The sequence below is a fragment of the Halichoeres trimaculatus genome, unplaced genomic scaffold (assembly GCF_033239565.1).
Source record: "Halichoeres trimaculatus isolate MK-OKI-2021-1 unplaced genomic scaffold, fHalTri1.1 fHalTri1_scaffold_3, whole genome shotgun sequence".
Taxonomy (NCBI): domain Eukaryota; kingdom Metazoa; phylum Chordata; class Actinopteri; order Labriformes; family Labridae; genus Halichoeres; species Halichoeres trimaculatus.
This window is the reverse complement of record NW_027437181.1, coordinates 9,621,313-9,638,985: the sequence shown is the minus strand read 5'-3', so window position 1 is coordinate 9,638,985 and position 17,673 is coordinate 9,621,313. Positions and strand designations below refer to the sequence as shown.

The window sequence follows — 17,673 nt, the reverse complement described above, 5'->3', positions numbered from 1 at the left end:
TCAGGAATTAGACACAGCCTGAGCTTCCAGGAGAACTTTGGTGTCAGTACTATTTCTGCTGATGTATCTGTTGGTCCAGAGCCTCTGTGTGGGATCTCTGCTGGTTGCCAGGCAACATGATGGTGATGATAAGAGTGTGTGCTGCTGCTGCTGCCGGGCATGTGCATGTGTGTGTAAATAAAAGAAGCAAAACATGAGATTTCAGTTCAGTTTAAAGTCAAAATGCTGCTTTATAATCTCCTCTTAACTGAAGGTTAAATTGACATGTCTAATATCTCTTTATTTAATCATCATTTCTTTAAAACTGGGGAAATGTGAAGAACAAAATGGGAAAAAGAAATTCTGAATTTGTCAGGGAGTAAAAAATGGATCAACCAAAGTCAAATGGATCTTTTAGTGGATTAACATGAGTTTGTGATCTGCATTGCTCAATGTCTCATTTCAGGGTGCCCTTTATGTTCTGTGTAAATGTTAGCCATTACATCAAACTCCCAGTAACACATCAGGAAAGGATACAATGATAAAGGTTTGCTCAGTGGCAAGTGAAACTGTGATAGAGAGTTTGATAAAAGCTGCACTTTGACTCCAGAAACTTCTCCCCTACAACAACAAGAGACTGAAACTGTTCCAGAAATAAAAATGTCATCCTCAGTCACCTAAAACGCTGACTCCTACTTCACTTGGGCCTCACAGCTCGTCTAATTGCAGCACACACACTCCCTCACACACACACACGCGCAGACCATGCATGCCCTGTGGCCCTCGCTCAGCCTGCCTCTGAATAGGTCCTCGCGAGCCACCATACTGTGCTCCCATTTTCTGACAGCCTTTCTTTCCAGGCAGACCCGGGGGCGATTTGGACGCAGCTCAGCGTGAGAGGAGCTCCCTGTGCCAACGGCCCCGGGTCAGACTTGAAAATAAGATGCTCGGAAGAAGACAAACACAGAGAGAGGGGGAGCAGAAGGAGTTCATCCCAGAAACACTGTGTTTTGTGATAATCCCAGTAATTCAAGATTGTCAAAGGACTGATGGAGAGAGGACCTGATCCAGTCAGAGACATGCTGATGGGAGAAGGTGACAAACAGATAACTAAACGTCTTCAGCCTGGAAGTACAAAGTGTCCCTTTGAAGGACTCAACAGTGAGATGACCTGAAACGATCCCAGTTTCAGATCAAACACAGTGAAGTCATGTCATCACTTGTTTCGTGCTCAATATCTTTTAGTGTTTGTGCAAAGACGTGGTCCTCTCTACCTGTAACTAACCATCCATTTAGGACAACATCAGTCCCAACTTTTGATTTGAAAGTTAACCAAGGGTTCTCTTCAAACAGTATCAGCTTAAAGGTTTGTTTTGAAAATAAAGCAGTTCTTCAGGGTTTCGGTGTCAAACTGAAATTGAGAATTCCAAAACCAGTTTGCGTGAAGATGTTTGACTTACAAAGCACACCTTTTATCATCATCATCAATCCTCATCCTGGCTTTATGCTCTTTTCTTCCAATTGGATTATGCTGATTAAAATTCGCTCAAATTGAGGCGTTCTCTTAACAATCCCCTTCTACACTGTAAAAAACAGAAATCTTATCAAGTGTTTTTGTCTTGTTTTCATTAAAAATGTCTATTTAGACTTAATATGAGCCATATTCACTTGAACAATCCAGAAAAAATCCTATTCAAAGTTACTTAAAGACAAAAATGAGGTCTAAATTGCCTGAAACAAGTTTAAAAAAATCTGCCAGTGGGGTAAGAGAAATGTGCTTGTATTAAGACGTTAATTTAATCGTGACAAGCACACTTCTCTTACCTCCCTTGCAGATTTTTTTTTACTTGTTTCAGGCAATTTGGACCCCAGTTTTGTATTTGAACAACTTGAAATAAGATTTTTTTCTGAACTGGTCAGGTTAGTGTGGCTCAAATTAAGTCTAAACAGACCTTCTTACTAAAAACAAGAGAAAAACACTTCATAAGATTTTAGTTTTATTGCAGTGTAAAACAAAGTGGAGCTTCTTCAAGCTTTAAGAAACTTAAAAACAGTCACTGCTTTTTGCACTAAAAGGCAAAAAAAATAATAATAAATTAAACAGTCATATTCTAATTCACCATTTCTCGACAATTGATTATCCTGCCGTTCCTTTTATTTCCCTAAGTTTTCCAAAGAGATGGAAATAAACACAACAGTTTCTTTTATCATCCTCCTTCATGTTCTTTGTGTTAAACTCACAGTAAGTCGTCTGCTTAGGGTTAAAGTTCAGATCAATGTCCAGAAGTTCTTACAGATGAGTGCAGACTGTGCTTTGAGAGCACAGCTCATGGAAAGCCAGAGGTTTTGGTCTGAGCTGTCTCCATACAGGAGGCATGTTGGCTGCATGACAGCTGCAGAGAGGTTTGATTTCCATTTCAGTGTGCGTGTTAAAAAATTAGACCACTCAGACCACCAGCATGAGCAGCATTTGAACAACACGCCTTTGTCACGCGCTGGACGCATGGAGATCTCTGCCAAGCTAGAAAAATGAGCCGTGGCTTTGTATCAGCTACATTTTGTCACAAGCATGGAGAAACCATACCATGGTGGTGATTTTCAAAGCCTTTTATCCTGCAGAGTCCTCTCTTTATCACAAAGTGCTTTTATTCAGAAATTATTACCTCCACCAAGGAGGTAATGTTTTTGGGACAGTTTGTCTGTTTGTCTGTGAACAACATAACTCAAAAAGTAACAAATGGATCTTGATGAAATTTTCAGGAAATGTTCCAAATGGGAAAGGGGGTAAGTGATTAAATTTTGGAGGTGATCTGGATCACCGTCTGGATCCAGGTTTTTTTTTTAAAGGATTCTTTATCACTATGACATAGGGTGGTTCTCATCATATGTGTGTATAACTCCATGACAAATGGTCAGATTGCCTTGTTGTAGACTTCAAGACAAGGTCACCATCATTTCTGACAGATGTAAAAGTACGATCTAGATCCTGGCAATATTCTGGATACTAAGATCCAGAATATGAAATATGTACTGGGTCATTATAATTTTCAACACTGTCAGGTAACAAATTATCATACAAACCTGCAACTAACACCAAATTGTAGCAGGCAGTCTGCTGAAAGGGAGTATAACATTAAAGTAGGACTAAGATGTTGCATAACAATTACAGTATGCTTGGTGGAGGTCTGTGCTCTTTAAATGCTTTTCTAGTTGCTAAATAAAGTCACTTGTGCAGCTCTTTGTTCAAGCATCGCTGAATGTTTGTACCACAGTTGTTATAAATCACTTTGGCTGCAGATAAACCAAATAAAATCAAGCTAGGGAAGTATTTCCTGTGGTGCAATCTCCCTTTAGTGGATCTTTTTTCTTTTTTGATTTAAAACAATTTTTTTCAGAGTCCTGCTCTAGAAACTGATAGATGTACCTGATGTGAGCTGTACATTGGTGAGTGCATTGATTAAATATCAGTTACATATGTCCACCATAATCGTTTCCTTTGTCTCTCTGCTTAGTAAACCAAGTAACCATGTTTTGTGTTAAAAAGACTGTTTCTACCAAAGTGCTCCTACAACAACTGATCAACACACAAAAGCGTCCCCTGATGTGAAAAATGTTCCTTAACTGCAATCTTTGCTTGTGCGCTCTTTCAGTCAATAATTCCATTGATCATTCAGATCCTACACAAGCAGCATCTCTCCCCCTTCTTTCCTTCTGTTTGAATGTAAGTGTATTTCAAATGTTCATCTCATACTGGTCATTAATATGAATAAGATAATTCTCTAAGTGAGCTCTGATTGGTAGCCTGTATGTATATTTAATTTATAACCTTCAGGAGATCTCATGCTTCTTTACACATTCCTGTGAAGAATCTATTCCACTTGCTGGTTTAAAGCCAGGAAGTCTTATTAAAAGATCGTTTGTGGACTTGTTTTGGGTGGAACTTCAGGGCTGACAGTAATCAGCCTGTGTGGAAGCCATGCCCACACTAAGCAAAGCTGAAACTATCACACATCCAACATGTGCTCTGACAGAACAGATCAGCTGGGAGCAGAACCACAGGAAGGAGGAGCTTGTACGTTTAGATGTGACTGCTGTCTGGTCCAGAGAGCAGTGCTATACATCCGCTGAGCTTCACATCCATGAAGAATATCATCCTCATGACTGCAGCGGTGCCTCCTCGTGTGTCTGTGTGACTACCTGCTGGGTTTACAAACTACGACACTGAGATCTGTGCAGTCAGCAGCTTTCTTTGTCAGGCTGTATTAAAGCAGAGACTCCAACAAGTGGAGACAACCTTGGCTGCTCCAGCTCCTGTGAACTGTATTTTAAGAGAGTCTTGAAATAAAATCACTGAACCTCCTCCCCAGGTCGACGTCTTTGTTGAATGTGGCCTCCACAGTATCAGCTCCCTGATGTTTGATTGCTGCACTGAAGCAACTGTTAATGGCATTTAAACTGAGGGAGATACTTGAACTCAGAGCTTTATTACCTCATGGCTCTATTTTTACTTTATTCCATCAAATGTTTAAAAAAATTTTTTTTTTTTTTTTTATCATGCATCAATTTTTGAAACTGGAAGTAGAAAGTGATGTTATTTTTTGAGCTTTTGTAAACAGATTTGATGCTGATATGATCCTGAAAACTGTCCCTAGATGGTGTTTTTGACCACTAAATGATGTCATTGCACATTATTCGCAAAGGTAACAATCCTGTTTTAAAAACATAGATTAGGAAATAATCATATTTAGCAGTCGCAGTCTTTTGTACCCCTCCTCTGCAGCCTGCATCATACACGCTCAGCTCTGAGATGCTGGCAGCAGAAACAGAGATTGCAAGGACAAGGAGAAATGGGATGTTTATGGGGGACGGTGCATGGCGTGATATGTTCATTAGCTTGCACCCAGAGGATATCAGAGCACAGCTGAGTTGGCAGGGCAATGTAGGGCTTAGCTTTGTGCACCACAGCCTGGGGAGACGCAGAGAGACAGAGAGACGAGCAGACAGAGGAGCAGAGACACATGCAGCTCATGCACGGGAGAAAACCAGGACACGTGCCTTCACGCAGCCTCAGGAACCTGCAGCGTTTAGCCTCTGCCTCCACTCTTCCCTGTCTCCTCTCTCAGACAGAGTTGGGTTGTAACAGGAGGGTCAAGTTTCAACCAAAACCAAGCTTTGGCCAAACTGTGCCCTGCAGTGGTTTTTAGAAATAAGAATATAAGGTGTAGATGTAGTGTGCTCTGTGAGCCTGCAGCTTATATGTTCATGTGAGACCTGTCACTTTTTTTCTTTGTTAGATGAGGCTCCAGACTGCAGTTTGATCCATGCAGTGTGCTGATAATCCTTGAGCCATACAGAGTTGCACATGGCTTCATCACCAGATGAATGGGTGTGTGCACATATATGCATGCAACTTTTGTCTCTCTTTTCTTACGATGTTTGCATCCTGACATCTAAGGTCGCATCAGGACAGCTGAAATCACCTCATTCAGAGTGTTAACTAAGGTTTAATGAAGCTGCAGGACTGTGCAACAGCTTCAAAGCATTCCTCTGCCTCACTTACTCATAATGTATACTCCACAGAGTGGAGTAATGAGCAATCCATGTAGTCTGTGGTTGTCATGCTTATGTGCATCTCTGTTTACTGATGATAATTGTTTATTGTTTGTTTTAAACTGTGAAGAAAGCTCAGTGTGTGCAGTACACATATGTCCTTTACAAGAAAAAAAAGAAGATGATGTCACACAGATATCATACTGCTCCTTGTGAATCGTGTTGCATCAGCCTCACATCTTGTCACAACCTGTCACATCGTATCTCATCACGTAGCCCAATGTCAAACAATACAGCAGGGGTCATCAACTGCATTTGTCCTAGAGCCACGTTAATGTTGTTTTTTAGTCTTTATTAACTCATGTTTGAGGTGGCTGGTAAGTGTTGGATGATTCACAAATTAAAAAGACTTTGCAAAATAAAAAAAGCACAACCACACCAATTAAACACAGGAATGATAACGCCAGGACACAACAGTCTTCTATATGACACCGTTTAAACAATATGATACTGTAGCTAGGGGTGGGTATCTTTTACATTTGAAATTATTTGGTGCCTGGTACCTGGCAGTTGGTATCGGTACTCTACAGTACCACTTTTTGGTACTTCTGTGTGCTTTAATGTGGCAATTAATACAAATTTGTTTCATACTAAAATCTCAAAGTTTTTCAATTTAACGCTCTCAATATATCAACTTGTTATGCTGTGTTCATGTCCAGTATGGAAAATCGCCTACTCTTCCACTCCCTCAAAGACACAAGGATGTGCTTAGGTACTGTTTGATTTTAATGTATTAATGTATATAAATATATGAATCTAAAAGTGTATTTGAAACAAACTGCTCAGTATCATCTGTATCACACCGTGTTGTGGAAGGTTGCACAGTTCCATTTGACCACAGTGTTCAAATGTTGGCTATTATTTGGCTGAACAAACCTCAAGGGGTAACACTTATTTTAATTCATCTGAGAATTAGAATGAAGAGTTTTTTTGTTTGTTTTTGTTTTTTGTTTTTTCAGGTGGAGCTAATCCATTGTGCAGTTCTTAAAAGGTGGATTGTTCAGGTATGATGCAGACTGATAATATGACTCTGTTACAGGTGTTACCCATTCAAAGATGAAGTTAATGCAGCTGACTGCTGCTGCTGAATATATTTCACTTTTCTGATTTGTGATTTATTTTCGAGGCGGAAAAATGCAGCTGAAGCAATTAAAGCAATAATTGGTGCCTTCTTTCATTAGATATGTCCAGGGTTACATTATAACACTTAACAGCAGCTACACCTTTGCTGAATGTGACGCTGATGTAGAAAGTTCCATTTCTCATTTTCTCAAATCATGTGTTAAATTATAAACTGTTCACCTGTTTCTGTTTGTATGAGATACTCCAGGATACAGGAAGCAAAAAGACCACTCTATTGTTCCCCCTCACCCTCTTTCTCTCTTCTAACTAGGTTTGGCAGGCAGAGCGTGTCCTACATAATAAGTCACTGTCCCACCTCGCACCCCGAGTGTTGTACTCACAGCTCCGCTCCTCTGTGGCCTTGGCCGGGATCTCCTCTACACAGTCGGCTGGAAACCAGCCCACCTGGCCGCGGGCACTGCCCTCCCAGAAACCCCCCTCTCCGATGCTCAGAACTGTACAAGGGGATTCAGAGGAGCGAGGAGAGAGGAGGGAGGAGACAGTGAAAAATAGTTTTAGAGCACAGAATGACAGCAGAGAACAGAGCATCCCCAGAGATCATTTAAAGACTCAGTTAAATGTCATATTTGAATAGAAAGTAGCACAACAAGGCAGAGGCATCTACAATGAATAAATCTGAGGCCGACTTTCCCCAGAGCGGTGGGTAAAGGATGTTTTTAAAGGTGTTTACGGTACTGCACTAAGAGCATGGGGCTGTCCTCATCATGGAGCTGGTAAATGAGATGAATTTTAAACATCTGTTGGAAATTGTGATTAAATGTCAGACAATAACAGAGTAAACTGCAGGATGTGTCATTTGATGTTGAGCTCACAGTTTGGTAAAATGTTCCTCCTGACAAAACTTTGATCACTTTAAACACTGAAGGTTCACAGCAGCAGACTTCAGGAAAATGTTTTTATGTTCTAATTTTTGTTTTCTCCTCCACACACTGGGCTCAGCTCTTTTTCTGCAAGACTCTTTTCTAACAGACTTTAAGAAAACACTTTCCACAAACTGTTGTTCAGGTTTCCTAAAAAGTGCAAAAATAATAAAACCTAAAAACCCACTTTTCATTGTTGATGCCTGAGGATATGTGTTGGCAAACAATGTTTTTTTTTTCTGGCAGAGCCCACAACGTCAAGTCCAGGGCCCACAATCCCAAGTCCAGAAAACCTCTCAGGGGTGTAAAAGTGTCCCACAACAGGTCCTTTGTGCTGGTTACAGCTAAGTATTTAAAATGCTTTGAATGCTTCAGGTTTGTGTTTATTAAGTATTAGTTTTTTGAGAAAATGTAAAAACAGTTGATATAAGTCATGTGAGAATTGGGAGCAGCTCTGGACCTGAAGGTTGTATCACCACCCAGACCACTCGGGCAGTCTGGGACAGGTCTACTTTCTGTCCCAAGAGTCAGAACCAAATACGAAGAAGCCTGGATCCAGATTTTAAACTCCAAAATCTAGAAAAAACTCCCAAGTATCAGGTCTGCTGAATCTCTCAGCTCATCCAGGTTAAAGCTCACCATTTTATAAATTATATATATTGGGTATTAGATTCAAATTCTGCACTGTAGCTTTTATGCTTTGATTTTGAAACCTGTTTTTTTTTTTTCAACACTTTGTTTTTTTTCTGTCTTTATTTTTCTTGTTTAAACTGCCTTGTTGCCAACTGTGATATATGAATAATCTTATTGTGTTTTTGCAACAAAGAAGGAGTCTTGTCAGATTTTCTCCCTTAATTTGGCTGAGAAAGTTGGTATACTAAGTCCCGCCCCTTCTTGTATTAATTGGTCAGTGAGGGGGAAGTCACTCTGACATACATGGCATCATCGTTTCTTTGTTGAAATCATGGTACATATTTCAAAACAGATGCTACTCATGTTCACTGACTGAGGAGCCAAAATGTTCAGAGCTCCCCCTGCTGACTGAAAGGAGTAAAAGTCATGAAACAAGCTTTCCCCAGTTGATCAAAATAGGAAATTAAAATAGTAGATGGAGTTTCTTAGATTTTAAGAATGGCTTAGTTTTGTCCCTGAAAGTGCGTTTACATAAATGCAGATTTCAAATGTTTCACAGATGTTGATAAAACACATTTACAGATAAAATATACATCTGTGTGGGACTATACTCTATCACTATACTCTTCATCTTCTATCATCTAATTTTAATTGTTTAATTGTTTTTTGGTGATTTACTTCATTTAATCAGTTTTTAATATTAAGCCTTATTGTATTGTTTGATTTTATACTGTTATTTTTGTGGTTTTAATCTTTTTCTCCCTACATACGCCTTTAATTTCTCTTTTATTTTCATTTTTATTCAGTAAATCACCCTGTTTTAAAACGTGCCACAGAAATAAGTTTGTTATCGCACTTTATCGGTTAAACCGTCTGCCTCTGGATGCATCTTGCCAGTGTTCATTATAATCTACATGTTGTGGTGAATAGAGGTTTATTTCCCTGTGCTACTCACACAGTAAGCCCAGTCATTAAAAATAATGGACTTCAGTAAAAATCAATACATCTCTGTGATTATTTTAGACTACTTCTTTCCTGCTGAGCTCTAAAAACTAATCTGCAGCTCCTAAATACTGGCTTATGATATTTTATTTACACATTTAGAGCAGCTTACAGCAGATGTTTGGGGCTTAAAAAGTGTCCCGCTGGATTCATCAGTTCATATTTCTGTTTGTGTCGGTTCAGCAGACGTGCAGATTGGGCCTGAGCTCGCTCTCAGTCTGAAAACCAGGAGGGGTCTTCTACAGCTGTACAACTCCAGAGTCATCTTCATCAGATATGTCAATATGCTGTTTGATTTGCTGTCGTCTCTTTTTCAGGAACAATCATGAAATGGAGGCAGAGATGAATCATTGGCTTTTACTGGCTTCAGATCTGGGTATTTATTATTCATCAACCAGGGAAATGAGGCTTTTTCTCTGGTTCTCTGTGGCGCGACTCAAGTTGCTTTTAAGCTTTTTTTTAAGGGGAAAATACTCCATGGTTTCCAGTTTCTGCCAATAGTTGCCAACAGTTCGAGCAGATGTTCAGTTTATGCAGCTCAACATTGGCGGGATATGCTCACCTTTGACCCTGTCGCCCTTGTACAGGTTGATTTCCCCCTCGGCCTGGGCGGTGTACGACCGAACCACCACAAAATGTCTCCCAGGGACGGCGCTGTACAGCTTCCTCCGGGGGCCCACTGCCTTATCGTGACTGCTGGGGCTGACAGAGAAGGACAGAAGAGCACAGCAGTGGTCAGGACAGGTGATTTAACACTTAATGACAGGTGCAACGATACTTGAAAGTCCTGCAGGATGTCAACATGTGCAGAATCCACATTTAACTCTAAAATCAAGCACATGAGCTGCTTTCTTTTTTTTTTTTTCTTTTCAGACTCTTACAACATTCAGCAGCATTCATGCACACATTAAACAGATCTCAACTCTCTCTGTCTCAGAAGAAAGTTCCCTGAATGTTTTGGCACACGTATTTCTGTCTGAGCTGCCTTATCGCTGAATGCAAAGGCTTTTAAACAGGAAGGATTTCATGCTCTGTTCTGTAAATATATGGGTTAAAGGATAACAAATCAAAATATTGCCTCAATATTGCTGCAAATGACCTTTTAAATAAAAAACAGTATCACGTGTAACCTTTCATCAGGGGTGAACAATATTTTTATGTCACTCTTAAAGCGCCTCAAGAGAAGCTGTGGAGACATTTTCCCTCTAAAGGTTGAACAACTACAACGAAAAACTCCACAACAGCTTTCAGACCTGCATTAAAATATAGAGCCTCTATTCTTTTGTACAGCCTCTGCACACACACACACGCACACAGGGCCACACACACTGCGTTCATGCATATGGATACCCACATTCACACACATGCACAAACCAATTATGCAGAGCAGATACTCAGAGGCCAGCAGGCACGTGTCTGCTCCAGTAAGTGGGGCAGAATGTGTGCAGGCTCTGACCCACAGAGCTGCAAAGGCTTCTGGGTAGAAGACAAGAAACTAAAGAGACCTCACAGGGAGCTACTTAGGACTTGGCTGCATGAAAGAAGAGAAACTAGAAGCAGAAATGATCATAAATTCAACAAGAGAACCAATCAGTGATGATTAAAGTTTATCGATACAGCACGTGTCGTAAAGGCAGCACATAAAGGAGCGCCAATAGATCTTTAAATGTTGTTTAAGAGGAGCAAGTTTGGACTAGTGGGGGCTGTGACCCCTTCTTTGGTCTGTCCTCCATAAACAGAGGCATAAAAGCCCAAACATATACCTTGAATAAAAAGGCTTAGATTTCACAGGAACCAGGAAAAGAAGAGTTTCATTGATCCATATGAAACAGTTATCCAGCATACTTCTGAGTAACCAGCTTCTGCTTCTGCTTATTTTCATAATTTTGTCAGTTTACACTTTTTCTACCCCCAAAACAGCTACATGGATTAAAAATCTGACCCAGCAGCAGCCACACAGTGTAAACACAAAGTAGCATCTTCAGGACCTGAAACAAAGGCCTCTGTTTCCTCGCTGACGAAGGTGTCCTGAAGTTCACACCAAATGACCATAGGGATGTTTTCATGACGTTATTCAAATGAAGAGCTCTACCTTTGTGTAAAAACCCTGCTCCTGTGAGTCACCTGAGTTTGAATCACACTTCATCAAACAGAAATGACCTCTGCAGCTCTCTCCTCAGTTTTTTATCGTGGAGGTGACCACAATGAGGGCCGAGAGCGACTGTGTAAAGGAGCTGCTGTGATTATGGAGCTCCACTTAGTGGTCAACTTCCATAATGACACCTCAAGAGTCAGACAAGAGGAGAGACGGTGAGAAGAGGAGAGACGGTGAGAAGAGCAGACACAAAGGGGGAAAACTGAGGGGGTGATGCTCTCAGATCTGTGGTGTGTTCAGGAACGTCAGGCTCTGCTGTTATTTATATTAAACCCTGTCTTTGTTCTCCGCCTCCTGTTTTGTTTTATAGTAATGTCTCTCCTTTGATTTCAGACAAGTTATCTTCCTGCGTGATGTGTTCCCTGCCTTAAACCTCTTGTAGAGGTAATCTGTCACTGTTTTTTTCCTGCATCTGTTTGTTTCCTCTTATGTTAACTACAGTGTAGTTTATTCAGAGCTTTTTTTGAGTGAAGCAACTTTCTACTCAGACTTTTTATTCTTACACTTCATTTTGTTCCAGCACTGCTGAGGTTTTGTCTTTTTTCTCCTTTTGCCAGAACTTATCTCTGATTTTCTGTTGTTAATTTTTATATCCAATAAGCTAAGATAGAGCTGGATTTTCAAGGTGGTTCTTGCCAAAAGGAAGTGAGACAGCACAAGTTTCCTGTTGTTTGGAGCAAAACTTTCCACAGTGCATTAAGTGCAACTAAAAAAATGAACATTTGTCTGATTAATATAGCAGGTTTGCAAAGAATAACTAGAAAAGCACTCAGAGAGCGCAGACCTACGCCAAGCATATTGTGATTGTCACCAACACTTTAGTCCTACTTTAATGTTATACTCTCTTTCAGCAGACTGTCTGCTTCAATTTGGTGTTAGTTACTGGTTTGTACCATAATTTGTTACCTGACAGTGTTGAAATGACCCAGTACATATTTCATTATCCGGGATCTTAGTATCCAGAATATTGACAGGATGTGGATTGTACTTTTACATCTGTTAGAAGTTATGGTGACCTTGTTTTGTATTGTCTTGCAAAGCAATCCGACCGTTTATTCTGGAGTTATATACACATATGGGGAAACAGCCTATCTCACAATGATAAAAAATCCTTGGATACAGATGGTGATCCGGATCACCTCTGAAATTGAATCACTTCTTTCTTATCCCATTTGGAACATTTCCTGAAAATTTTATCCAGATCTGTTCACTAGGTTTTGAGTTGTGTTGTTCACAGACAAACAATAAGACAAACTCTCCTAAAATCACAACTTCTTTGGCGGAGGCAATTATTTTTCCATTTAAAAACTTTGACGGATTTAAAAACTTAGGTTTGTAGATCAAAACAGCTGCTTGCAAAACCACATCTTAGCGTGTAATTGAGCTCAAGAGCAAAATTGTATGTGTTTTTTAAAGAAAGTGCAGAATGACAAGTTGTAAAAATTTGGGTCTGGATAAAGATGAACAATCAGACACAGATGGGTTAGGGTTGGTTAGGGTTAGGGTTAGGCACCACTTGCAGACACAAACCAGAGACAAAGTGATGAAATAAAGCTGCAACCTGAGCAGAAGTAAAATTTATTCATTTCCAAACAGAACTTTTTGCAATCTGATGTTTTTAATCAAAAACTTATTCCCAATGAAAGAGGGGCGGGTTTTCCTCTTAACTTTTTCTGTTTGCTGCACGGTGACGACAAAAAACACGAATAACCCATAAAACAGCCAGATCTGTGTGAAAGGAGTTTTTCTTTCTTTTCATCCAAGGTTGAATTCATGGATCAATACGGCGGGTAACTGAAATGATAAGAGCGTGTATTTGTTTACATTTGGAGACAGAAATGAGGTTAGATCGGAGCGTTTCTCTTTGAAGTAGATCACATGATTCCCCCTCGAGCTCGGGCTGTTCCAGAGGAAGCTGTGAGGAAATAATTCATCATTTCCAAAAAGCAAAATAACGAGGAAGTAACCTTTGGATGAGAAGAAAAAGAACTAAAATATGTCTCATTTAACTCATAATATCCAAACCAGGGAAGATTTCACTACAGAAACAGACACTGAAGCAGATTTATATCAGGGTGAATTATGCAAATTACAGGAAGAGTTAAGAATGAGTCACATTTCCTTTAATAAATGAAGTGTGTGTTTAAAACCCCTGGATGTTTTGGTGCACTGACAAAATGAAGAGATGAATAATTTGAAAGCTTTTAGGAGACTCTTTTGTTTCTGCTGCGGCAGAAAAAGACACGAGGATGGTTCAATGTTTAATACTGTTTGAAATTTATGGATGAATTGGCCTTTTCCCCAAAACAGCAGTGATCTTAGGGTTATCTTTTTATGCATTTTTATTCAATAAAGACGCCATAATCAGATCAAATCTATAAGATGTGAATGTCACACGTGCTTTAAATATACTTCATGGTAAATGAACAAAGCCACAGAGACAACATATGAGATCAGGACGAGGAGGGGAGAGACAATCAGAGTTTATCCTCAGACTGTTTCCCTGATGTCTCATGTGCTCATGATGTGAGTGATGCAGACAGACAGACAGAGGGAGAGTGACAGAAAGAAAACCACAGAGAAGGAGACAGTAGGAGAATGAAGAGAAAGGAGGAGAAACGGAGAGCAGGAGTGAGGGATTGAGAGAAAGGAAGCGAGGAAGTGGAGGAAGGTTTTTTCAGTAAGTGGGTCACCTTGTCCTGCAGACTGCGCTCCTCCTCAAACCTTCCCAGGCCTTCAGAGAGCTAACCCCATTCAGCAGCGAGTGAGGCTGCTCTCTCATTTTTACACGGGAAAACCACGGAGCGGAGAGAAGCCGTGTGCTCAGAGTGGCAGAAAAACTCAGAGAGACGGATCACGGCAGGATCCAAACACTGCTCTTTAAAAACCTCTGGCTCCTGCTCATATTCCACAAGTTCCTCTGCTAGTTTTTCCATCTTTGAACCTAAGAGGACATCACAGTTTGAAAAGCAGACGAACAAAGACTGGCACAATATCTGAGTAAAACTGTGTTGTCAATATTTTGTTTATTAATCTACAGACTTGCAAGGTTTGCTCCTCCCAGGTCTTCAAATACTACCCTTCATGATCTAATCTGGAGCCTCATTCTGACACAAGATGTCTGCTCAGCATATCCCAGTGTCCTCTGGCTTCTTCAGATTAGATTCAAGAGTCAAACAACTTTAATTATCCCCAGAGGACAGCAGCTCTGCAGCCTCCCCATTAAACCACAAACAAAAGACAAACACAGTCAGCAGCATTTACACACTTCAGTGACAGCAGACAGCACTGCCATGACACACAAAGTGTGTGTGTTTCCATGTGCACAAATATCCTGATTCTGCTGTGCACATGGACACAACTCATCCTGTTCTCAGGAAACTAAAGCAGCTCAGAGAATCCAGGATACACTCCCTGGAAGACCTAAAACCCACTAAGAGGTCTGGGTCATATAGAGGGCAAAGTCAGGGCTGGATGGTTTCCTTCTCCATCTACTGTCCTGTCCTCTCAAAATAAAAGCATCAAAGCTCCAGAAACGAGAAGCAAATGTTTCTCAATGTGAAATCCATGTGTAAACCCTGTTTTAAGAGAATAAACTCTTTACACCTGTCTTCTCCCTTTCAGTCATGGTTTCAGAGCACACTGGTGCAGCAGTGCTGCATTTCCAGGAATAATAAATGTAAAATTCAGGAATAATTTGAATTTTATTGCATCTGTTTGTCCCAGAAACCAATTAATTAATTGATATAAATTATTTACAAAAGATATACGGTCGTACAGCTGCTTCCAGGGAATGTGAAATTTAAACATGTAATCTAAGTGTAATTAATCATAAACACTCATGTAATTCTTTGACTTAACACTTCTAAAACAGTTGACAGTCTAAACAGTCTAAAACAGTTTGAATCATATCTACATTCTGAAATTTTACATTTTAGAAATCCACCTTAGGAACCTTCAAACTGTTGAATTTTGGAGAGGTTAAACCTCAAACCATCAGAAGCTCACCTGTTTGCTGAGCTCTGCTAAAGATATGACCTCTAACTGAGCGCCAGACTTTTCATCACAATCACCAGAAACAAGAGGGTTAAGTTATTTTTGCAGCATAAGTTGGGTTATTACTTCCACCAAGGACATTATTTTTGGGGGGAGAGTTTGTCTGTTTGTCTTTGTTTGTCTGTGAACAACATAACTCAAAAAGTAACAAACAGATCTTGATGAAATATTCTGGAAATGTTCAAAATGGGTTAAGAAAGAAGTGATTACATTCTGGAGGTGATCCGGATCACCGTCTGGATCCAGGATTTTTTCAAATGATTATTTATCATTGTGAGATAGGGCCTTTTCACTTTTAAAGCCATTTTATAGTTTTCCCCTGCAAAACACCGTGTATGTGTAATATATATATATCAGTTATTAAAGGAAACACTATCCTGCTCACTGGATCCCCTCCAACCAAAGATGCTGACCACAGCTCAAAGCAGAGCAAAACAACACAAGAGTCTCATTAAAGCTACAGTTAAAGAGCTTCTAAAAATACCGTCCCAAAAAGACTCAAACCAAATGAATTTAGCAGACGTGGGAGTTATGTAACACTCTGCATCTTCTCCGCTCCCAAGTTAATGCTGCACAGACTTCTGGGACAGAAGAAACAAACTTAGGAACAGCTGATCACAGAAACTCTGTCTCTTCTTTATGTTACACTTTCTATATTTAGCTTTAAGTTCACCACAGCCACAGCATTACTTTTGGCATTTTATTGTTTTATTTATCTTCCCTTTGTCGATATAAATTACAACTTTGGCTTTTTAACCCTTTACTCTTTCCCTCATGCTCCATTAAATCCTCTGTTCATGCAAAATAAATTAAAAACAAACAATTCAGTCTCACACCAGGTAGACTCATACCAACCAACAGACTGCTCTGTGTTCATTAAAAATCACAGAATGAGACTTTAACACACACAGTCATTTTGGGTACATTTATCTGCAAAGAAACACAATTTCTTACATCTTTCCTCACAATGTGATAACAGTTTGAGGTTATTAAACGCTCAGAACGAGGTGACAGGATTTGTGTGTGCCTCCAACAGACTGCATCACGCCGTGCAGCTCCTCAGAAAATCATCCTCTTCCTGTTATCGAAAACTTCAGCAAAACTTCTCCCAGCTCATAATAAAACTCATGAAACAGAGTCTTCAACAACAAGCGCTGCTGTGGGACTTTGACTCTGTCTCTGTTGGTTTGATGATGTGTGAGGAAACTCTCAGACATCAGCAGGTTCAGGATGAGACACAGACATCAGCAGCCATGTTTTTCTCATACTTCTCTCTTTTTTTTGGCAATTACCCAGGTGGCTTTGAGGTGCTAATTAGACAGTGTTGATTAATACCAGCTGTGCATAATTTGTGCTATTATTGGATGATCACCCGAGACATGGAGAGAAAGAGAGGGACAGAGAAAGAGGGAGGAGGAGAAAACTGGAGGAAGAGAGGGAAAGCAAATACAGCACAATCAACATTTACAGGAATTTGCCTGAAGTCACAAACAGACGACGTGTGAGACAGTCTGGCTCCATTTACACCTAGTTCAACATTCAATCTGGATTTAGAAATCTCATCCAGCTCAGCATTCACACCAAGGCTAAAGAGGAATCATGGGATTTCTCCAACAGGGCGCTATTTTTCTATCATTTCAGGTTTAAATGACAAAACGTCATCTCCCTTAGTGGACTATTAACTCATACAGAGCAGGTGAAAGTTGACGACACAAACCAAGGCTCATGGGTTCTGCTGTCACATGCATATTGACTATCAGTAATGAACAGAGCTCTGCTCAAAAGACAAATCTCAAAGTTGTCTCTTGAAACTCCTTAAAAGTTAAAGTCAGGGAAGTCAAACTTCATGTATCCCCTTCCTGACATGTAATGACTACATTAATGTGAATTGAAGTTACAGCTGTTGTTTGGAGTTGTATGGTGGCCCAGTTGTTTGCGCTGATGCCTGAAAGGCTCATTGTTCAGACCCCTGCTGGTTCTTTCTGTGCAGAGTGTTCACGAGGTGAAAGCTGTGGGTTCTCTGCAGGGGGTCTGGCTTCCTCCCATGATCAAAAGAAACAAACAAACAAAAAAACATGCTTGTTAGGTTAATTGGTGAGTGTGTATTCTTTCTTTGTGTATGTTTCTTTGTCTCTACTATTTGACCTTGTGGTGAACTGGTGACCACCTTGTACTCTACTTCAGTGACTTCAGTCTGCAGAGCTCATTTTTCTAACGCATACACCTAACTTTTTT

At 40.1% G+C, this 17,673-nt stretch overlaps 1 protein-coding gene across 1 annotated transcript in view; it reads right to left on the bottom strand.

The window, feature by feature from the left end:
* Window positions 1-17,673, bottom strand: part of LOC141788046 (SH3 and multiple ankyrin repeat domains protein 2-like) — a 290,879-nt gene that overhangs the window by 89,855 nt on the left and 183,351 nt on the right. Inside the window, exons 14-15 of the mRNA XM_074666864.1 lie at window positions 9,790-9,929; window positions 7,053-7,166 (exon numbers count right to left, since the gene is read on the bottom strand). Coding sequence (XP_074522965.1) covers window positions 7,053-7,166; window positions 9,790-9,929 — 254 coding nt within the window. The remainder of the gene's footprint in view (window positions 1-7,052; window positions 7,167-9,789; window positions 9,930-17,673) is intronic.